The following is a 23,834-nucleotide window of genomic DNA, read 5'->3' as shown; positions in this document are numbered from 1 at the left end:
TTGATAAAGATCGCCTTTAATTCATTTGATAGTGCCCATGTCTACCTTATTACCATTTTAATGACATTTTATAGTCATGAAAATTGACCAAATATTATTTAGGTATTTCCTAAAATACAACTTTCATGCTGCACTTTAACACAAGTTATCAATGTTTTTGATGTATGTTTTCCATTGTGATGGTTCAAACCTCGGCATAGAGTTAGAAAGAGTCATGCAAAGAAAGAAACACAAGAACATGTTCAAAAATAAAGTGTTTTTTTTTTATGTATCCATTCAATTGGATTGGACTTACCTTATATTGCTGTCAGATGATCTACATTACCATATCATTGTGGCAGATCAAACCGTGGCATGTAGTTGGAAAGACACATGCAAGGTAAGAAACAGAATATGTTCACAAATACAGTGAATTTCTAGAATAATAATAAAACGGAATATTGTAGTTTGACATAAGTTAATAGTTTTTTTTAATGTTGTCACATTATCTTTCCTACCGCATTATGGTGGCTCAAATTATGGCATGTAGACAGAAAGGTTAATGCAAAGAAAGGAAAGCAAGAAGATCATCAGATCTTCTTGGTCATAAGATCTTTCTTATCATGTTTACCATTATAGCAGATCAAAAAGAGGCATGTAGATGATGGTCATGCAAAGAAGGAAACAGAGAAGAATATGTTCAGACATACAGTGATTTTCCAGAATTAAAGGTGCTTGCTGGAATTTAATACAATAATACAGTGTTTGATGTTTCCATATAAAACTTTGAGATTTGGCTTTGCTGTGACTGTCATTTGACATTTTTCAACAAGTTTGCCATTGTGATGGCTCAAACCATGACGTGTCGATGGAAAGAGTCACGCAAAGAAAGAGTGAAGAACATGTACACAGTGATATTTCAGAAAAAATCTAATAAAAATCATGCTGCACTTTAACACAAGTTAACAGTTTGATGTTTGCCATTGTGACAGCTCAGACCGTGGCATGCAGAATCATGCAAAGAAACAGATAAATACAGTGACATCTTCAACATATAACATTAATACTTGAACACAAGTTACAGTTTTAAAGTAGCCTATTCATAAAAGCTACACATTGTTTTGTTTTTTCTAAACTCAAAATTAGCTAACATTTTATTGCTCTTTGTTGCCACTCCTAACATTCGTGGCAGTGACATGAAGATGGAAAGAAACATGTTTAAACGATTTCATCATCTTGTGGAATTAACTTGAAGTCGATCATTTTCGCTGTATGAATATATTTTGATAGAGATGTACCTACATTAACAGATATCTTGCTCGTCCTAGTCGAACACGTGACCTAAAGCGACTACAAAACTGCTATTAAAATCCATGACATCATAAATGTAGCAGAATGTATGAATGTTCTATTTGTGTAACCATAGCGACAGTGACTAAATAAATATTAAAGATGGCGACGTCCAAAACGGCATATTTGACAGGACAAAAAGCTCAGCCGAGGCGCGATTTCCTTAATGAACTGCACTGCAGCTTGTGAGCACCTGAGTCGCAATAAGCCATATAGCATACGATATGAGTATATAAGTGCTTGCAAAATGTTAACTTATTTCAGTATAGCCATAAAACAATCTTAAATTAGAAAATCCAGAGTTTTGCTGTTTACTTTGGTTGAGGTATCACGTGCAAACACAACGCGGCGCGCGATTCGTGTATCAAAATGAATTTAATGTAGTGTTTTAAGGGGGGAAAAGTTCATTACTCTTGTGCACCAGCAAATGCAAATCATTTTCACATTTCAAATTGCTACAGTGAAAAATAAAATAGGCAATTTAAGAGATTTTGCTGGATTTGCTTCCTCAAATATTTACATAATTATTTGAAAATACAGTTTAAAATAGTTTTAGATGGTGTATTACATCACTGCCTGACATCAATGATATCAAGTAGCTTGTCAACTGCTCATTGATGATGTGTACTACACAGACCTTGGCGTTTTAACTCTTTATTTACACTTTAAAACAAAACAAAACAAAAAATTAAAATTAACAAACAATTTTTCAAGTAATCATATCACTGTCGCACAGCCTTTAAGAAACCACTTATGTGTCTTAACCAGGCACAACATGGCAAAGCAACAAGTTATAAAAGCTCTCTTACATTGCGTAATTCACTCGTGCTGGTAGCCCTGTGCCCACTGAAAGCCTATTAGACCAAAAACTCACTCCCCATGTATATTAAACATCAAACACTGACTAAGAGAGTGTGACATTTTCACTGGCAGTGTGAACATCAAAATTGTTTGGTCACTGGAATCTTGCCGCATTGCATCTGGATAAACAGCATTATACTATGAGCAATAACAAATGATTTTCAGTTGTCATTCAGTGTAAGAAACAATTCCATGTGCTTTAAAAAAGTATAAAAACAAAACATTCTTGCATTCATTTAAAAAATACGTTTAAAATTTAATTCATATAGAAAAGTGCACTTGCCGCCAAAAATATTAAAATCCCAAAGATGTGACACCAGTTTGGCCATGCACCTAACACCATGCACAAAACTCACAAAAGCATGATCATCTAAAAGACACACACAAGGAATGTGCATTCAGTTTGATACACGTTGGGATTCTCCAAATACAGCAGATCATCTTCAGTGTATGCTTTTTGGTTCCCACCCTTCACAGGACCATATGAGCCGCTGAATCCACAGGATGAACGCAGCTCAGACTTATTTCATTTGAGACCAGGGTCAAGTGGAGGACTGGTCTGAGTGTTCAGAAGCAGGTGGGGCAGGAGAGAGTGGGGGGTAGGGCCGGGGCTGGTCCAGATTCACATAGGTGATCTGGAGGTTGACGTAATGTTCCCCCTCTAGGCTGTAGTGGATGTCTTGAATGACTTTCACAAGACTAGGGAAACTTGGTCTCTGCTCGGGTTCAGGATTCCAGCACTGCAGCATGATGGACCATCTATAATACAGAATCCAAAATTATTTATTATTCTTTATGGTCTTTTAGTCTATAGCCAATTATCAATCTACATGTAAATCTAAGTATTTCTTTTGGGTTTTCACAGCTGTTTCTGGATAATGTTTTTAAAGGCATCATATAGGTTTTTTTTTTTTTTTTTTACTATATTCAATTATTTCGGGGTTTTTTTTTTTACATTTTTTCTTTCTTTCTTGTGGTCTACTTATCATTATTAGTAAAAGTTTTCCATCCCAAAAAGTATATACTTTTTCAAGACAGTTTAATTTAATATTATGACAACAACAACATTAATAATATATTTATCCTGCTTTACTACTTCACCATGATTTGTGATTTTCTGAATGCAAAATAGGTGTTGCTGACATGTAAATGTGGACAGTTACATCAATATAACATAAATATCAAAAAGCCAAAGATAATTTGATCCTTCATGATATGACCCCTTTACAAATAAAAGGCAGGTAAATATAAAAAATCATACAGAGAATCCAAGCAGTATTGTGGCTGTAGCAGTCGACGGCCCTGCATTAGATATGTTGTAATGTCATAAGGGTCCACATCAGGATATGGACTGGCCCCTCTCGTCATCAGCTCCCACATCAAAACTCCGAAAGACCACTAAACGGAATAAAATACATGTTACATATAGAATGTAGAATCATACCTAGCTGCTGAAATAGAAATTCCCCTATTGGACATAAACCATTTTTCTTGAGATGTTTTGAAGAACATTTCCACATTTAAACTTACCACATCTGATTTAGTGGTGAATTTCTGTGTCTGCAGGCTTTCTAAAGCCATCCATTTGACTGGCAGCTTTGCTTTCTTGCTGTCCTTGACGCTGTAGTATTCCTTATCATAGACATCACGAGCCATTCCAAAGTCAGCCACCTTCACTGTAAATGACTCATCCAGCCTAGGAAAAGTGGTTTCATTACATTTGTTAGATATGTTGTGTCTATACTCATTGTAATTCGATAAGACAACAAAACAGTTTGTTACATTTTGGTGTATGCATACATTACCAGATAGATTATGAAAATTCAGGTTGCCTCTTACTTACATGCAGTTACGTGCAGCAAGGTCTCTGTGCACAAATTTTTTATTTGCGAGATACTCCATTCCTTTGGCAACTTGAAGCCCAAAGCCAATCAGGTCTTTCACTGTGGGATTCTGAACACGAAGGATATATTTTTACAACATTTCAATGCAAATGTTTAGTAAGTTTACATGATTTTACCTAGATTAAAATGTTAAAATTAGTAATGTACTGAAATAAAATTGCTGGGTCAAAAATTCAGGATGCACTTGACCGAAAACAGAATCCAAACCAAAAATACATTTTATTTTTTAAGTGATATATTATCAATGAATAAATCTCATTTATTCACTTTAAATAAAATTAATATGTAAAATAGTGCATATATTTAGCAAAATGCTGCTCTTGAGAGCTATCTATGGTCACAGAATGTCTTTCATGAGGTAAATGTAACATTACGTGACAGTTTACAAGCTATTTTAGTTGTGCATTTTTAATGATTAAAACATTGCTTAAGCAATTATGTGAGACATGATATATTTCAAGTACTGTCTCGTTCTGTTTTGTACTGTTTCATTCATTTTTATTTTGTGCTATAACTAGTAGTATGGAGAAAGAGATTATTGGATCATGTGCCGCTTGAACAGAGGTGGTGATAAAACTAACCATTTTAAAGCTGAGACTTTCTTTCATATTCAAAGTAACAAAGCACAAAGCTTAATGCGATTATTGGATAGCAGGTGTGCTACAAATTCATGCATCAACAGAAAACAATATATTTTAAGAGTCCGTAGCAGTATCTATTAAAACCAAGAAATTATGTAATTATGAGAAATTATGTCAAATTATGGTTATGGTAAGACTTAAGATGGGGCTAGGGGTTTGAGTCATCAACCAACCATTTCTGAGGGTTAAGATAGGGATTAGGATTCGGTCATGGTTATGTTGTTCCAGCTATGTAAAACATCGATTTGTAGTATGGTATAAAATGAATGTGCTTACCCTCTGTCCAGAGCGGATAAAATGCCGAAGGTCTCCATGTTTCATGTATGGCAGGATCACCAGGGGAAGTCCATCACTGGGAAGCACAATGCCCAGAAGGGATAGGACATGAGGGTGGTGGAAGGCCTTCATAAAGATTCCTTCTCTTAAAAACTGCTCCACCTCCTCCAGGTCAGTGATCCCTTTCAAAAAAAAATTAAGAAAAGCATATTTCTTGTTTTTTTCCCATAATGGCTAGGCATTACAATGCTGTACGTAAGTAAACTCTAACATAAAATACTGTAATTTCAAAATGATAATTTTTTTGTTCTGTATATTCTAATGCCTAATTTCACTTGTAAAATTTTAAATGATAGATTTTAGTTTTTAATGTTTATTTTCAATTTATGTTGATTATTATTCTTTATTATGTTATTTGCCATAACATAATGAAAAAATAACAAAATCATTATCAGTTTATTGTATCATCCACAAGTTTATTATTAATGTACCCCTATTTAACAGTATTCATTTACTTACTATTCAGTGATTTAACAGCACAGTGGATCTCTTTTTCATCACTATCAGTAAGATATCCATGATACACAGTTCCAAAATGACCTGAGAAAGATTTGAGAAATATGCAAGTGTCAAATAGAAGGAGAATGTACTATAAAAAAGAGAAAAAGCAATGTAGCAAACCCAGATGGATTGCCGTTGCCCAAAGATATGTACCTTTGCCGATGATTTGGTCATGTTGGATTTTAACCTTATTATGTGGGATCAAAACATTCTTCACCTCCTCCAACAGATCTGGCCGGAGAGCGGACATAGAGATTGCCTGAGACTGAATCAAAGGAGCTGCTGCAGAGTCCATCGACCCAGCATACGGCAGACTGGAGAACGTTGTGCTTGAGCCTTGGAATGGAGAAACTGTCAGACCTACATGACACACAGTTCATGTTAATCGAAGAATGGATGCCCTTTATGAACATGCAATGTACCAAGTTGGGTTTTATACTTTTTAAATGATATGTACTGTCTCAATGTTTTCGAAAACTTCAGGTTCAGGACTTTAGGTCGTCTTACCTCTTCTGTAGTCACCATCAGGTGATCTGTCATAATTCTCCACCGTGGTGCGTGTTGAATGCATTGATAGTCGAACCTGAGCAAACGCAGCTGCTAACCAGACAAAATGTTGTTGTTTTTTTCATGCACATTCACCATTTTTTTAAACATCTGCTTTCTAATTAATGGTCAGAAATCATCATTAAAAAAAAACATATATTTTCCATATATTTAAAAAACTTGTATAAGGTTTAATAATTACAAAATATTTTTACAACATAAAAAAAATCATAATTTCATAATTTTGACAGAACGCACTTACATTTCCTTTTTTTGCGCTCTCGTGCCATGCCTACATAGGCCAGAGCTGCTCCCATGCCAATTGCAGCCAAGATGCCCAGCACCATGCCCACAATAAAATTGCTGTTTGCAGTTACTACTACACCAATGTCATATTCTTCTCCGTTCACTAACAGCTGAGAAACACACGTGACAGAGCAGCACATCATGAATGACAGATGCAGAGCCAACTTGAATTTATCAAAGCTGAATTCAATAGACAGACTCTGACCTTAACTGGTGCCCCCTGGCTAGGGATAGTCAGATTTTTGGGGATCCTGCAGGTGATCTCATTGTACAGAACTGTAGCTTTGCAATCCACTCCATTAATTGTCATAATGATTTTCATGCAATCAGACACCAGGGCTAGATTTTTGTGCTGGAAAAAATGTGATTAGATTATGATACAATACATCTGGAACACTAATCTGGCTGTAAAAGATTTTATGCATAATTTACATTTAGTACATCATTCATTGTGTTGTTTTCATGTTGTTTTTCATTGTTGTTTTCATGTCTGTCTATTTTATGTATTTTGGCCAGAAAAAAATGCGTTATGTGATGAGAAAAAAATTATAATAATATTACAAATAAATTACATTTTGAAATATATTAACATTGAAAAGAGTTATTTCAAATTGTAATAATATTTCATATAATTACTGTTTTTACTGTATTTTTGATTAAATAAATGTGGCCTTGGTGAACATAAGAGACTTATTAAAAAACATAAAAAACAGAAATAACTTTTAGGAATAATTATTCTATGACTTTTGACCAGTAGTGTATATATACATATATATTTAACATGTTATATATAAATATTTTACAAAAACAACATGTGAAGACATGTGGCCTGATCGGACCATATACAAGACTATATAACCACACAGTATATGCAACCACTGAGACGTACATGCAGTGAGACTTTGTCCTGCCCAGGGCTGAGCTCAAGCACATGGCCTTCTGTTTCAAACTGGATGGGTTCTCCATTAGCATAGCAAGTAAACATTTGAGGTAGGAGTTCCTTGGCTCCATCCAGATCCACAGAGAGGATTCCCGTTGACTCCTCACATTCAGGGCTTGTACACTCCATCTGGTTGGGATTCCCTTGACTAACACACACCTAAGGTACAGCATCCAATAAGTGGCAACATTTTCACTATTATTAAACATGGCTCTTCAAAATACAAATGAGTCTTACGGTTTGCACAGGTGTCGTGTTGTTGCCTTTGTAGTTAATGACAGCTTGGGAAACAGAGTCCAGGTTCTGCCCGATGATGGTCATTTTTGATCCTCTTCATTGTAGCAGGACCCCCAAAAAATACATAGTAAAAATTTGATCAATTTAATGTTGAAGATTCAGTTAAATGGCTGTTATAAAAGAAAAACTGAATGTTTTAATTCACCTTCTGAAACCACAGTTGGGCTTCACACTCGTCACCTCAGGATTCACCACGTATCTAAAAGTTTTTGTGGCTGAAATAGTTGATTCATCAATTAAAACCTTTACATCTACCTCTGAAGTTTCCTCAACACCTTCAGACCTACAAACAACAGACGTCCCATCGCTGGAGATGCTGTGGAGGAACAACAGTAGGAAAATACTCAAAACTCAGTGGTTAAAAACAATGTAATAGACTGGCTTTCTTATATTTCTAAACCTTGACTTATAACTCTTAAACAGTGAATTTCATAACCTGGCACAATAACCTTTCAACAGGGCAAATTCTGTCTCCAAGGCTGACCGTTCTGCTTCCACCAGCATCCAGATATTTTCCTGACAGGGTGATCAGGGTTCCTCCAATCTTAGGTCCTAAGCCTGGACTGATACCTGTGATTTCTGGGGTCTTATGAGAGATATGAGGTATGATAAGAGCTTTATCAATCTAAAATGGCAAAATACTACAAAGGAAATTTGCTTGCATTTATCAAGTTCATCAACAGCAGTACTGCAAGCCACTATTTCTTAATATTCTATCCATATGTTAAACCGTATTTAAGTTAAGTAGTTAAAGATTGAGAATGTTCTGCTCATTACCACAAAACTGAAGCCTTGTGTGCTAGCCTTCCCAGAGATGAAGTATCCACTTTCCACACTCTTTTCATCCACTTGCATTGTTATATCAACATTTTTCTCCGGGCCTGACACCTCACCATCAATCCTACACACCAGCCTGAGTGAAGAATGAAAAAATTACATTTATGAATACCAGAGTTGTTATTGTTAACTAAAACTAATAAAAATTGGTTTTGCATTCATTGAAATGAACCTGACATCTAATAAAAATAACAGATGAAAAACAAAAAACACAAGGCAAAGTTAAAGGTAAACAACTAGACATACCAAAAAGTAAATTAAAATCACAATTAAAACTGAAAATATAACAATAAAAGATTATTCGAAATATTAATAAACACTATAATGGTATATAAATAATACTTAACACTGATTAACACATATGTGACCCTGGACCACAAAACCTGTTGTAATGGTCAATTTTTCCAAAGTGAGATTTATACATCATCCAAAAGCTGAATAAATAAGCTTTCCATTGATGTATGGTTTCTTATGATAGGACAATATTTGGCCGAGATACAGCTAACGTTATTTGAAAATCTGGAATCTGGGTGCAAAACAATCTAAATATTCAGAAAATCGCCTTTAATGTTGTCCAAATCAAGTTCTTAGCAATGCATATTACTAATTAACAATTAAGTTTTCATATATTTACAGTAGGAAATTTACAAAATATCTTCATAGAACATTATCTTTACTAAATATCCTAATGATTTTCGGCATAAATCATTAGAAATAACAATAATTTTTACCCATATAATGCATTTTTGGCTATTGCTAAAAATATACCCCAGCGACTTAAAGGAACACTCATTTTACAACTCCCCAAGAGTGAAACAGTTGAGTTTTACCGTTTTTGAATCCATTCAGATTTCCGGGTCTGGCGGTAGCACTTTTAGCTTAGCTTAGCACAGATCATTGAATTGGATTAGACCATTAGCCACTCGCTCAAAAAGGACCAAAGAGTTTCGATAATTTTCCTATTTAAAGCTTGAGTCTTCTGTAGTTACATCGTGTACTAAGACTGACGGAAAATTAAAAGTTGCGATTTTCTAGGCCGATATGGCTAGGAACTATACTCTCATTCCTGCGTAATAATCAAGGAACTTTGCTGCCGTACCATGGGTGCAGCAGGCGTAGTGATATTATGCAGTGCCTGAAAGTAGTTCACAGCTAGGTAAGTAAAGTAAAGTAAAGTCGTGACGTATTGTCAAGTATGGTGACCCATACTCGAAATTGGTGCTCTGCGTTTAACCCATCCAAGTGCACACACACAGCAGTGAGTAGTGAACAAATGCACACACACACACACACACACACACCGTGAACACACACCCGGAGCAGTGGGCAGCCATGCCCGGGGAGCAGTTGGGGGTTCGGTGCCTTGCTCAAGGGCACCTCAGTCGTGGTATTGAAGGTGGAGAGAGCGCTGTACATTCACTCCCCCCACCTACAATCCCTGCCGGCCGGGGACTCGAACCCGCAACCTTTCGATTACGAGTCCGACTCTCTAACCATTAGGCCACGACTTCCCGTGTTATGATATAATCATAACATTATGATAAAATGTTATCATAACTAGTTATGATAAAGCTGGGGACTACTTTCACTACTTTTTTTTTATTTGTTAAAATACATAATTAAATATAATCATTCATGGGTAATGGAAAAATTACAATTAGCTTAAAGCTACACATGGCAATTGATGAGATTAATACAACACTTCTACTTGAATGTCACTATCGATCACTATTGAGTGTTTGTAATAACTTCTGACTGCGATCCAATGTGGATTTTGGTCAAATGATGAGGCAGAAATGTTATTAGTAACATTCTAGAAGAATTTTATGTGGAAGATACACAGTTACAACTTCTGTGGGGCGTGAAGAAAAAGTAATGTAACAAGTAGTGTATAATTACTGTTGCAAAAAAGTAATAAGTAACAATATTACTTGTTCTGAAAGGAGCGATGAGTAGTAATGAGTAATATATTACATTCTTTGAGTAACTAACCCAACACTGCCTGTAACATAAACTTAAGGGTATTGGATATTTGGGGGGGGTGATGATGTCAAGAAGAGTACAGTAGGAAAGAACTCTACTGTATTTATCATTTTTTTGTGGAGGAACTACAATGTGAAACTACAATGAAACTACAAAGTTACTTACTGGGAGCTACTGCTTTTTTCTGGTATAACAGTGCAGCTACTGTTTCCCACGTTAACCTGGTGAAAGGTTTGAGTGATAGCAGGTCGGGAAGCTGACTGGAAGTTCCAGCCGCAAAAAGTGATTTCACTCTTACCATTTGAGGGCACCATGCTTGGGAAAAACTGAAAAGCAAAAGTGCAAAAAAAAAAAATCAAGCTTTAGGGTTGTGCATAAAGTTCTTAATAGCTTTTTAAACAAAACACTTTTGCTTAGATGCTTGAAATTTGCACAGGCAAATATAAATTTACACCACCATTCAAAAGTCTGGTACATTTTTTAAAATGTTTTTGTAAGAAGTCTCTTATGCTCACCAATGCTGCATTTATTTAACAAGAAATACAGTAAAAATAGTAATATTGTGGAATATTAGTCAGCGCCAATAGCCTCGTGGGCAGTGCGCCAACATACATCGCTGTTGCGCTATGGGTGTCCCGGGTTTGAATCCCGGCTCGCAGACCTTACTCGACCCCCCCCCCCCCCCCCCCCCCCCCCTCTTCCTCTCAGATCTACACTGTCCTATCGTTATAAAGCCAAAAATAAACCTTTAATAAAAAAAAGTTGTGAAATATTATTACAATATAAAATGTAATTTTCTATTTTGATACATTTTAAAATGTAATTTATTTATTTAATGGAAAAACTGAAATTTGAGCAGTCATTACTTCCTTCAGAAATCATATTAATATTAATTCTTTCAAAGGTTTAAAAAATCTTACTGATGCTAAACTTTTAAATGGTAGTATAAAACATTTGTATAGTTTGTTAACAAACTTTTGTAGTAACTAACAAACTACTGTAGTGATTTTGTGTCACTACATAATTTTCATACTTCCGTTTGTTTTTATTTTACTATTTTAATATGTGAAACATATTACAAAATGAAGGTACTTGTTTCACGCAAATGACTTCACAGCCAAAGCTGGCATTCCGACCAGTGTGAGACAGGGGTGAGAGTCCAACAGGTACTGTGGTTGTTAATACAGCCCTGCCCTGATATGACTACAATGACTCTGAAGCAGCCTTCATATTATCAGTACACATTCACTGTATATTATAAAAGCAAACTTAAAAGACAGACAGTTTATTGTCACATTTATTGCCCAATTATGCAATGTGTTACCTGGGTGATTACTGGAGGGCAGGAGTTGCTACTCCACTGATTCTTACACTGATGCATGTGGGAACAGACTCCATCACACCAGCCACATCCCATAAACTTGGGGGCCGCTAAACACACTGAACAGTTGAGGAAATGGGCACAGCCTGGACCTCTGGGAGACACATTTATCAGCTGCACATACAGGATGAAGAGAGAACGGTTTGACAGAAAAATGCAGATGAAAACTATGAGTCACTTTCAGTCTGTATATTTTTAAACATTAAACCTTTAATTCACTACTGATGGCTGATAAGCTTTTGAACTGTACAGAATAAACGTGCATACCTTGTTTCCAACGACAAAGAGCAGAGAATCAGAAGAATGAACGGCAGCTATTCGTGACACTTTCTGCATTTCTTCCACAAGAGAGTAGTTGGCAAACACTACAAGGGATGATCTGCTCAGAATAACCTGAAAAATAAAGTACTTTTTGTCTGTTAAGAGTCAAAACTTAACACATAAACAAGGAATGTGACAAAAACTACACAGGATACTTAATCACAGCTACACAGTTATGAAATATACATGATATTTGTCCTTAAAAGGGCAAAAATCCTTCACTGTATCCATACAATATAGGGAGCCAACAAATGCCTGGCTTATGATCATATTGTGCCTGGCTTATGATCATATTGGCCACTGACTAGCAGGAAAGATGTGAACCTTAATGTTCAGCCAATAATAATAAGAGGATTCTGTGGAAGCCTTTATGGAATTGCGCAATATGTAATGTAATGTAATTACAACATATGAACTCAGAATTCAGACTTCTTCCCTCACAATTCTGAATTTACATCTTGCAATTGTGACTTTTATCCTCAGAAATTTGAGTTTACATCTTGCATTTCTGTTTTTTTCCTGTCATGGAATAAAAATTAAAAAATAAAGGAAATTGTTACTTTTTATATCACAATTCTGACTTTTTCTGCAATTGTCAATTTAGTCTTTTCTTCTCAGAACTACAAGATATTCAGTATTCTGACTTTTTCCCCAAAACTGTGAGTTTATGTCTCAGAAAAAAGTAGGAATTGTGAGATATAAATATCTATTTAAGGAGAATGAGATGATGCCAATCCCTTTTCACAGTATTTGAAAAGGAACCAGTTTCTACCAAAAAACAGTGATGCCATAATAACCTGAAAGAGCCTTCCATCATCCGTGCCGATGTGTGCAACAGTCTTGGTATCAATGGTAGTCACCAGAATAGAAGTGAAGAGCACATCGTTCATCCGCCTATTGAAGAAGTCCACTCTGTAGTAAGGCTTTGCCACCAATGTGGGGACAGCGTTGCAAGTCAAATCATCTGTGTTCTAGACAAAATAAAACAAAATATTGAGTGAATAAATATATTTAGTGAATATAAAAACTTTTTTCATGCAACTTTTTGTTGCTTAGCAAGAAATACATAAAAACAAAATCACGGAATACACAGAAAGTGCCAATCTGACAAAATGAAAATTGCAACAATATACACTCTATATGTTCTGCCTGCATTTGGAGCTCAATAGATTGTTAAAACAACAACAACAACATTATCGTACACTTTTTCAAATGAACATTTTTCCTCATTGTCCATTTCATGTGCCATGTTTGTTTATGATTTTTTACTAACTTCAAAAGGGTGACACTGTGGCAGAAAAAATGTATGCACTTTAACAGCAACCCCAGTGAAAAGGAAGCAACAACTTGTAAACGGAAGGCTACAGACACCATCTGGCAGTAATAAATGATTTCCTGCCCCTAAAGCTTGAACCCTTGTACCAAATTACGATTTGAGGGATATGTGGTAACACTCACTGAATAAATAGAAAGCAAACATGTACTGTCCAGTCAGGATTTCATTTCCATTACTGTAGAAATTAATAAATGTAAGAGCAGATGTTGTCATGCCGTTTATGTTCACTTTTTTGCTCCCATGGAGCACAAATTTTAAAGAGTTTTCCAACTTTCCAATGTTTCAAAAAGGCTGTAAAGGTACTTAAAAGTATAATTAAAGTGGTTCATCTGGAAATCTGGACCTTTGTCAAGGAGGCACATTCATAAGAGTTCATAATATAAATTTTTATTTTGTTGTCTGAATTATGTGCTTTTGAAACTGACTGATCCAGATCTCCAGTCTGGTGTTGCAGTGGTTATCAGCACATTCTTCAGAATTTGTCTTTGGATCATTGAGTAAATAAGGAAAGGATTTTGTTTTTCCAGAACAACTGATAAACGGATTAAAATATTCTGTAAAATAATGGAAAATATGTATAAAAAAGTCAAATATTAAAGGAAAAACACAAAAATGATGCAAATAAGATATACAGGATGGAATGTCCCGAAATTATTCACAATGGACGTGTTAAAATTCATATCTATAACTACAGGTTTTGCATTGTAAATCTGGTTTTATTTCAGCCAACCTCCTCAGTATCTCTGTTTCTACTGGTTAAAAACAAACTGTTGACGTCAGTATTGAACATCCTGACGCTACACGCTTTCTTTGATTTATCAGCTCTGGCTCATTGCCTGTTTAAGACTGTGAGAGATAAAGCCACACTCAGCACAACCGTCTGCCACAGAAAATTCGGTCTAACAGTAAGGTATTGCATGACGTATTACAGTTCATGTACAAGCATGTGCCGGCTGGTATCTACAAAACAAAAGTGACTTCATGAATCGAGCAACACAACAGAGACTTCCAAACCACATGCAATAAGTGTATGATAAAGCCTGAGTGATCCCTGAGCAAGTGCAGCCCCACATTTGAGTTCAAACCAAAATCAAATGTTTGTGTGAGTCATTTCCTGAAACTGGCTTCACTAACCATCAAATATTTTATGATCCACTCCTTTTAAGGTATAGGTTGTGAAATATAAACTAGATCAATTATATAAACCCTTTTAAATAAACACAAGATGGGGACAAGTCTTGAAGTTCAGGTAGAAACATAAAATGCCATAAAATTACTCATTCGCCTTTTCAGTAAGACAAAATAATATTGAGAATGGCTTAGTTCAATTCAATGTTGCTAAGTGGATGCTAAGGTAATCTGAGTGGTCATTACTAGGTGGTTGCCAGAGCGTTCAGGGGGTTGCTGTAACATTGCTAGGGCATGTTGTTGTGTGGTTGCTATTATGTTACTGTGGGGGTTCATAAGGTTCCTGGCATGTTCTGGGGGTTTGCTATGGTGTTTGGGGGTTGCTAGGTCATTGCTAAAAAGTTACTATAGTGTTTTGGGGGTTGCTAGGGCATTGCTAGGCAGGGATGTCAGATCTGCGGAACCAAATCAGTTCAAATAAAAATCACATTAGTTGATGTAATGTTGAAATGCTAAGAAAACACTTCTTAAAACTGAAATGATGTAAATTCAATGGTCCAGTGACTGGTCTTTGTGTGAATGCTCAAAAAACTGGAAAACTTTTTGAGTGTATAAGCAGACTAGTTTAAAATGAAATGTTTAAAAGATGAAAAATAGGAATTAAGGAGAATCAATAAATTATGAATAATTTATTGTCATTGTGTGAATAATGTGTAAGCAATAAAAAAAGTATCTATAGTCTGATTATGAGTATTTTAAAATGTAATTTAGTCTAATTACAAGTACTTAATTTTTGAAACCTGATTACGTAATCCAGATTACATGTAATCGGTTACTACCCAGCTCTCCCCCTAGACATCTAAAGAGGGGGGATGGATTCTCAGGAGCAGGATGGAGAAACACGGATTTATTAATAAAAAAGACCAAACTAACTTTAAATTGAAATGCCAATTATCAAGAAGATTTAGTAAGAAATACAAACTCACCTCATGTGGGCACATTTCACAGGGCTGAAAATGGCACAATCCCCGAGAGAGACGCTCCGTCCCATGTGAACAGCAGGACACAACCCCTTTCTCAATCTCACTGTTTACATTATCTATTAGAAATGCACACAAGGCAGACTTTTTGATAGGATTCCCCTTTTCATCTGTTTCAGCAAACACCCCATAAAGAATTGGGCTGTCCATCTTCACTCCTAGCTCATCAGCCAACTCCTTGCCTGCCGTAGTGAAATGAGCGGCTTGAACTGAGTTGTACACAATATCCTTAATCCACGGGTCCCTTTTCCTGCGTTTGGGCTCAAAGCGGCACTCCAGAACGATTTCCCTGTACATCCAATGCTCGCTGTCCTTGATCGGCAGCCGCCCAAGATGGGTCTGCAACTTGGCGTTTGGTTTCATCGGGCTCTCCCACTGTACAGATAAGAAATACACATATTCTGGCGTAGAGAACGTATAGATGTAGTCGATGGTAAATGTATCCTGAAATTCAGGAAGAACTGTCAGACCCTTCACTCGGCTGTCGAAACCGTCTTCTGTGGCAAGCAAGCGACGAATAGAAAGGGACTGTTTGCCAAAAGATCTAGCAATGGTGGTATTGATGGTAGCTGCTGTAAAGAAGTACGTTGAAAAACCATCTGTGACCGCACTGACCTTTGTTCCTAGAGGACTAGCAACACAGTCAGGACAAGCTAAGGGTAAGTTGGCCCTTTTATCAAACAAACATTGAAGCTTTGAGGGTTTTACGCTTTGATTAAGGTCAAGGAAGTTACAGACTCCATACTGTGTGCTCCCACAGATGTACAGGCAGTAAAAATAGCCCTGAGGCTCTAAAACAAGAACTTGGTTATCTGTGTCCAGTGGCGTTCCCGGTTCATTCTCTATATCACAATGACAGGTTTCACAATCTGGACTGCCAACTGGCCCAGTCCTTATTTCCCATAGTTTGGTGAGATTTTTGTCCAAGGCTTCAACCATATTTTGAGAGGCCACATAAACCTCATTAAAATGTTCATTTACAACTATGTTCTGTATGGCTTTTGCAGTTTGGAAAAAAGAGGCAGAGTAGGTAACAGAAAAGTTTACATTCATTTGTGGGACTATAGGACATGATTTTAGTGCACAGGTCAGATGTATCTGCAACCAGACACATTTTAACAAGGTCCTGGGGCTGATGAACATCTCCGCTATTCTATGTACCCTGAGGTGAATGGATTTCACTGCTACTGCTAACACATGATGAAGATAACCAGTACCTTTGAATAGAAAAAAAGACAAAAACAGAAGAAAAAGAGATTAATATGTACATTGTAAAAATGTTGCTTTCATCATTATGTCAGAACATCTATTCCATCCGTTTACGGTATCTTGTCAGTAAGTCTTGGCAATAAGACTGCTAAAGAACAACAATTCAACCCTCATTAAAATGATTTTTGATACCACATTTTACTTTTAAAATTAAATTATGAAATGATGTTTTAATTTCAATGTTATAGGATCAATTGTATACAATATTATGGAATTTTGCGAATTTGACATAAGATGACTGAGTAATTACGCAATATATCTTTAAAAGAAAGATTTTCACAGTAATGTAGGTTTTAGGAAAGTAGCCTACTCGTTTTAACGAATAATATGCAACTTGACGCGCAATTTATAACAATCGATATACAAACATGTCACACCGTAACCAGCTTTGATTTTCGCATGGTCACGGAATTGTAAATAGCCGACATTTAGGGTAGACTAGGTATATACAATTAAATATTAACTAAAATGTTACCTGTTTCGCGGGTATGTTACAAAACGTCTGAGCACTAAAAGGAGAAAATGCATTATTTATTATAAAAAGCATGTGAATTTACCTGAGGCTCACCTGTGGCCTTTTACCTCTTTCCCCGAATTCCAAAGAAGAGTGAGCGTGCGCAGTTAAACGTCAAACTCCCATTACAAACAAACTCCACAGAAAACGGCAACAGTGATTGCACTTTTTTTAATGTTGTAAATACCTGGAGGGGAACTCACAAGATTAACTAGTTTCTTCGTACAGGTCAGTTTCGACTTCTAGCGATTTAGCATGAGATAGAGAACGCGGTCAACCCCTCATTCACAGAACACGCCTAAACACCTCATAAGGAAGTGATGTTGCTCAATCCTTCCCCAACATAAACATCTCCCCAGGGATTATCTTTCAAATGACGGCTTGCACACCCCTTTCCTTGTCTAAATAGCATTTAAGCGCATAAAATATATATGTCTACAAACATTTGGATTTCCTCGGCTTGTGGTTTTCAGAGCAGTTTGGTTCAATAGTATTTTTGAAGGAATGCAGGGAATTTAGTTTCCCATGCAGGCTGCAGGCTATAGCCTATTCTGGGTTTGGGGGGCGGTGGGGGGGGGCGGTATTACTGTGTGTGTAATAAGTGTATTACACACACAGTAATACACTTAAGTAATTCCACTGTCTAAGAAAAAAAACAACTACTAATAGCTTATTCCAAAATATTTAGAAAAAATCATGTATTTGTGTAAATATATAAATAATAAATCATTTATAAATAATTATGTTTTTATGATCACGTAATTAATATATATATATATATATATATATATATAGCTTATATAAAGAAAAAAAATAGGAACTAGTAGCCTAGAATGGGATTCATATACCTGCAGAATTCAGAGAAGACCCAGTACAAATGTTTTATAATTTAGCTACATTTTGGTTCCGCTAATTTAAAACTTAATATAGGCCTATCATTTTCTATTTATTATATTATCTATACTATAGATAATGATACTATATTGTATTAAAAATATATAATATTATTACCGATATATTCTGTTTTGAAACTATCCTTCCAATTTGCGGGTTTTAGAAACACAGTATCCACATGGTGGCGCCACAACCTGTAAATTTAAACAACACGTCCTAAATTAAGAATGCTTTTGTAACGCACGCTATCCAAATGTATTCCTGTTTGAAAATGAAGACATTAAAACAATATTCTATAAAATATGCATGCTCACAGTCTACTTTTGTTTTTTTTAATGTTGCAAAGCATTGAGCAATACTAAAAACACACACAAAATATGTTAGTATTTTGTGGCAATGCAATATAAAACACAAATGACACAAATAGTAAATGTAGATGCTGCCGTTATTAATTACAGTTACACATATAATATCAGTTACATGTACATTGCAACTAGCGTTACTTTGCTTGAAAGAGAACTTTCCAAAGTTGCAGAGAAAGTACTTCTCTGTTCATTACTGCATTTGAGAACAGCTCAGCCTCTTATTAGCCTGAACAGCCCATTTTGGACAGCTAGTTGAGGCACAAAGGTCATCCAGACTTCCTTTTGTCAGCTCAAACTCTGTTTGGGGTCTGTTCAGATCTCTTCTGTTAGTGTCTGTTTGCCAGAACGTTTAGAAATAGAGTTGTTGTTAAACTCAGTAGCCAGTAAACTACATTGGTCAGGAATTTGCGTCATAGCCATTCACGCCGGAGTGAATGCTATTCTCCCTCTGTCTGTCTCTGAATGTCCAAAGGTGCAGCTCCGGCCTCAGCTGGGGAAGAGGGTGATACATAAAGTCTTTCCAAAACAAGAGAAAGAAAAAGAGAGTGGTTGTATGATTGTAAGCTGACTAAAGAGCCCATGAAATCAAAATGAGGGTTTTGGGGTTTAAAGTCTATGCCTGTTAGCACTGAGGTCATTTAAAGGGGAGGAAAAACGTTTTTTGCTTCCATTTTAAAACATTATTTTCACTTTATAACTAACTGTAAGCATAATTATGACATTTTATTTACTATTTTATGTCCATTTTAAACATGTCTTTCAAATGCATCTTTTGAATGTTTTTGAAAGAAGTCTCTTATGCTAACAAAGACGGCACTGATCAAAATATAGTAAAAACAGTACAATTGTGAAATATTATTATAAGTTAATTATATATTATTTTATCATTCTAATCATTATGTTTTCGGCATATTAGAATATCTTTCTAATATGCTGCTGATTTGGTGCTCAAGAAATATTTCTTATTTTTGTCTGTTGAAAACAGTTTTTGCTGCTTAATATTTTCATGGACCACCTTTCAAAGTCTAGCTGAAGTACAGTTAAAAGTAAAAGAAAAAGAAACGGACACTTTTATTCAGCAAGAATGCATTAAATTGATCCAAAGTGACATTGAAAACATTTTTAATGTTACAAAATAACATAAATGCTGTTCAAAATGTTTCAACATTGCTACTAACCACCAAATCAGCTTATTAGAATGATTTATGGCACTGAAGACTGGAGTAATGGCTGCTGAAAATCATCATTAACTCATTATTTTTTACACAGTTTTCATTTATTTTTAAGATTTTCAAATTTGAGGTGTAACAAAACACATCCTCTCAATACAGCCAGCAGGGGGCAGCCTATTTATGCTCTTTTGCCCTTTATTACACTCTCTGACAGACAGTCAACTTTCTAAAAGCCCTTCCTGATGCTTTTCCACAGACAAGTCACTAATTCAATTTGCTAACTCAATGAATCAGCTGTGAAGCATGGAGCTCTATCCGCTTTCGGTCACTTTGATCCAGTGATTTATTTCACTGCTGTACTGGGCAAGTTTGACGTTTTACTTCTGGCTTGCATAACTGTGGAACAGTCACAGAAACACACACAATATTCCTCTCTCCTTTCTTCTTTCACTCTCTCTCTATCAGTTTTAGTGTACTTTCTTTGCATGACAAATAACGCTGCAATTGTATTGCCAAAGCAGCTGCTGGTTACGTTTGAACAATGCAAAATGCATTAAAAAACTAGATTTTTGCATGTTTTGAGAAATACATGAGTGCTGCTGTTAAGCAAGCACCACTAACAATAAAAAAGGAAAGCATGCTGTGCTTCAGTTATGTTCATTTAATAGGAAGAATCATTATAAGGCAAACTGACAAATTTGGGACATACAAAATTTGCAATTTTATTGAATATTTGTATTTTATGCATTGAATCAGCATATGCAGCTTGATTTTGTTATGACTGAAACCAATATAGGCACATTTGTCTGTCTTGCTTCTCTTTCGGACTCTCTCTCTCTTTACTCCCCCTCTCTCAATGTACTTGGCTGGATCTGTGAGTCTGGCAATGACTAGATACATGGAAGGAAGGAAGGCAGGATACTGCCAAACAGCAGAAAATTGATTGAAGTTGAAAAGATGAACCAGGGCAGGAAAAAAAAAAAAAATCATGTCTCACTGAAAAACAATGGTAGGATTACCATGGTAACATGACCACTTTCCATCTTCTTTCTGACCCTTAAAATTAGATGAGCTGTTATTTGCTGCTGAACCTTTAAGAATTATTTTGTCAATGTTTTCTTTGCATAATCAATGGGAAACAAAGTTTACTCACAGGCTGTAGTTATGCTGTCAGCTCCATCCTTCATTACAGTAACAGCCTATTTGAAAATAAAAATACATTGCATGTACAGTTTTTGTTAATGAACCAGAAACAGACTCATATTTCCTCATATCTTACTCCTCAATTAATTACTGACAATTATTTATTTACCAGTACAAGATCTATATAGATTTATCATGGCATGATGCTTTATATCCCGTCAGCAATGACTTTAATAGGGATTAAATCATGCTTTTTAAGTTTATTATTAAATAGACCTACATATATTAACAATTGTTAGCAAAGAAAAAGAAGACTCTGCATTCAGTTCCATGTGTATAGCGTGACATCATGCATGCACAGAAACATGTGTCTGAAGGTAAGCAGCAGCATGAGGTAAACCAACATCACCATTTCCCTTTTTCACTTCCATGAACTCCAGCTGAGAAGCTCTTAAATAAGTCTGAAACCTGAAACACACGTTTGATCTATAATAATGGAGCATTCAAGATGTTTCATGTGCTTGGCACATTTGTTCTGGAATAACAGAAAGAGGAGACTGAGGTGGCTATTTGTCACTCTTACTTCATTAAATATTTGCACTTAGTGCACTTTGAATGCCAGTTTCTGTATAGACACATACTTGTCTCTTGCCTACAAAAAAAGCTGTTGAACATTTCTACCGTAATTGCCTTGAAACATTTAAAATGCATGAAAATCCAAGCTTGCCCTAACCTGACATGCATGGTCCTGACAACAAAGTTTCCAATATTTCAGTAAAAAATACCACCATTATGATAGTAGCTCTTATCTTAAAGCATTTTTAAGACCCATCTTTAAAGACTATCTTTAAGACCCAAAAATTAAGACTGACAATCTACACAGGAGAAAGCAAAAGGAAAAAAGCTGAATGTTTGAAACAAATCCATCCATTAAAGACAGGGTAAGCAATTTTTCAAAAACTGAGTCGGGCCGAGTACCAAAACAAACTTGTAGCCAATCAGCAGTAAGGGGCGTGTCTACTCGTGATATGAAGGAGAGAGCGTTTAGTGAACAACCGAGCCGAGCGACAGAAAGATAGAGATGGCGGATAAAAAACAAAAGAGGAAAACGACTGTGGAACGATAAGGCACGAAGTAGGACCTTTGTACATATCGGATCAGCTTTCCAGCGCTGGAGAGAACTCGAGGAGCGGAAGGCCTGCGATTGGACGCCGAGGTTGCGTTGTTTCTTCTCCATAGGTGAGTAACAGCATGTCTACACCGGACCCTGCGCGCCGCAACAGCTAAAGCCTGCCAACACTGGACGTCTGTATTTCAGCCGAGAATGTAGTTGTTTAAAACTCAAATCTGCGGTTTATTTATAAAAAAAACAGTGCCTATTTGAAATGTGCTTCGCCGATTTCGGAGACGTGAGTTCCACGCGATCACTGGGCGCTCAGTGCTCATGTATCCCGAAGAGAACTGCGGTCAGGCCAGCTTCCACTTTGAAAAACACGGTCTAGCCCCACGTTATTTTGTGGTGCGCGCATGCACTAGGCGTTGCGGTAATAGCGTGTAAAAACTCAGATCAAAGGAAAAGCGATCTCTAGCATTAATTTATTAAGCCAGTTTCTCTGTCAATAATGAATAAATGAATGAATTCAATTTTAATGTATTTATATAGCACCATTTACAACAGCAGCATCTGACCGATGTGCTTTACAGCATCAAAATAAAATAAGTAGTAAATAAAAAGTCAATAAAATCACAGCTAAAACCCCAATTACATTAATATATATATATATATATATATATATATATATATATATATATATATATATATATATATATATATATATACATACACACAACAAAGATATTTAAGAATGATGTCCAACACAGTTGAAAAACTTGTGCCCCCAAACTCCATGAAATGGCAGAACATATAGGCATATGTCTCTTCCAGAGTTGTCTTTACAACAGAGTTGATTTAAGTGTTGCACTACAGATCATAAGAATGACTTCTTCCTTGTGCATCCTCTGTCATCTCCACGTTTTTGAGTGTCTTGTTGTTGGAAATAAACTTTTAGTTGAACAGACGCTATATCATTTTAAAGGATACTCATCTGTAAAAACAGGAAAATGTGTATTACTAATCAGAAAAAAAGTGGAAAGAACTATGTACCCATATGACATTTTATGGGTGTTTTATATTCATTTTTATTGTGTAATTCATCAGCCATTGGCTGAGTGATTCTGTGTACTGTAATATCAGTCTGAAATGAACGGGGTCTTTGAAAACAAGAAGTGTATGAGCTTTTGAACAGCTTAAATTTTGTTTCCTTTTTTAGAGCTATCCAAAATCACAGGCAGAACAAGTAGAATATGAGATTTGGAGGGCTTTTCTTGTGTAATTCAACATCAGATCGTCTTGAAACTGGCTGAGTGACATCCTGGGGTAGTGGACTGTCAATCTGAATTGAAACTGGTCTGTGGAAACAGGAAGTTTCCATTTTTAGAGCCATCCCAAATCACAGGCAGAGCAGATAGAATATGAGATTTGGAGGGCTTTTATTATATAATTCAACATCAGATCGTCTTGAAACTGGCTGAGTGACACCCTGGGGCAGTGGACTATTAATCTGAATTGAAACTGGTCTGTGGAAACAGTGTGAACACCCGGTCAAGCCAGCCGCCACCAGGATCTAGATGCACGTCTGTTTGTGGTATTGCGCTACGGAGACACGAAGCGGCCAAAAAGCTGACAAAGACATATATTTCAGCGGTTATGAATTAAGTGTGCCCCAAAAG

At 36.1% G+C, this 23,834-nt stretch overlaps 1 protein-coding gene across 3 annotated transcripts; it reads right to left on the bottom strand.

The window, feature by feature from the left end:
• Positions 1–1,687: 1,687 nt before the first annotated feature.
• On the bottom strand, positions 1,688–17,774 carry mst1ra (macrophage stimulating 1 receptor a). 3 transcript variants are annotated; one of them, XM_079376584.1, is made up of 21 exons: positions 17,525–17,774; positions 15,634–16,904; positions 12,981–13,154; positions 12,130–12,255; positions 11,806–11,976; positions 10,647–10,807; positions 8,439–8,574; positions 8,111–8,247; positions 7,807–7,977; positions 7,602–7,695; positions 7,314–7,523; positions 6,630–6,776; positions 6,381–6,534; positions 6,080–6,169; positions 5,726–5,932; positions 5,531–5,611; positions 5,012–5,193; positions 4,034–4,143; positions 3,721–3,886; positions 3,452–3,588; positions 1,688–2,949 (listed from the first exon to the last, which is right to left on the bottom strand). In XM_079376584.1, exons 2-21 carry the CDS (start codon positions 16,828–16,830, stop codon positions 2,733–2,735), a joined length of 4,068 nt encoding a protein of 1,355 aa, XP_079232710.1. In that variant the 5' UTR covers positions 16,831–16,904; positions 17,525–17,774; the 3' UTR covers positions 1,688–2,732. The 3 variants fall into 3 exon arrangements, with proteins under 3 accessions (XP_079232710.1, XP_079232709.1, XP_079232708.1); XM_079376583.1 differs by having other exon boundaries at positions 17,514–17,745; XM_079376582.1 differs by having other exon boundaries at positions 5,726–5,908; positions 17,514–17,714.
• Between the last annotated feature and the right edge of the window lie 6,060 nt (positions 17,775–23,834).

The sequence above is a fragment of the Barbus barbus genome (assembly GCF_936440315.1).
Source record: "Barbus barbus genome assembly, chromosome: 25".
NCBI lineage: Eukaryota > Metazoa > Chordata > Actinopteri > Cypriniformes > Cyprinidae > Barbus > Barbus barbus.
Note: the sequence above shows the minus strand (reverse complement) of the source record. Positions and strands in the feature narration are given on the sequence as shown.

Excerpts from the sequence above, each read along its gene's own strand:
- mst1ra (XM_079376584.1), bottom strand. The coding sequence starts at position 16,830 with ATGTTCATCAGCCCCAGGACCTTGTTAAAATGTGTCTGGTTGCAGATA. Across the intron at positions 6,170-6,380 it reads AGAGCGCAAAAAAAGGAAAT|CTGCGTTTGCTCAGGTTCGA; the intron begins GTAAGTGCGTTC and ends TCTGGTTAGCAG. Across the intron at positions 3,589-3,720 it reads TCACCACTAAATCAGATGTG|TGGTCTTTCGGAGTTTTGAT; the intron begins GTAAGTTTAAAT and ends TATTCCGTTTAG.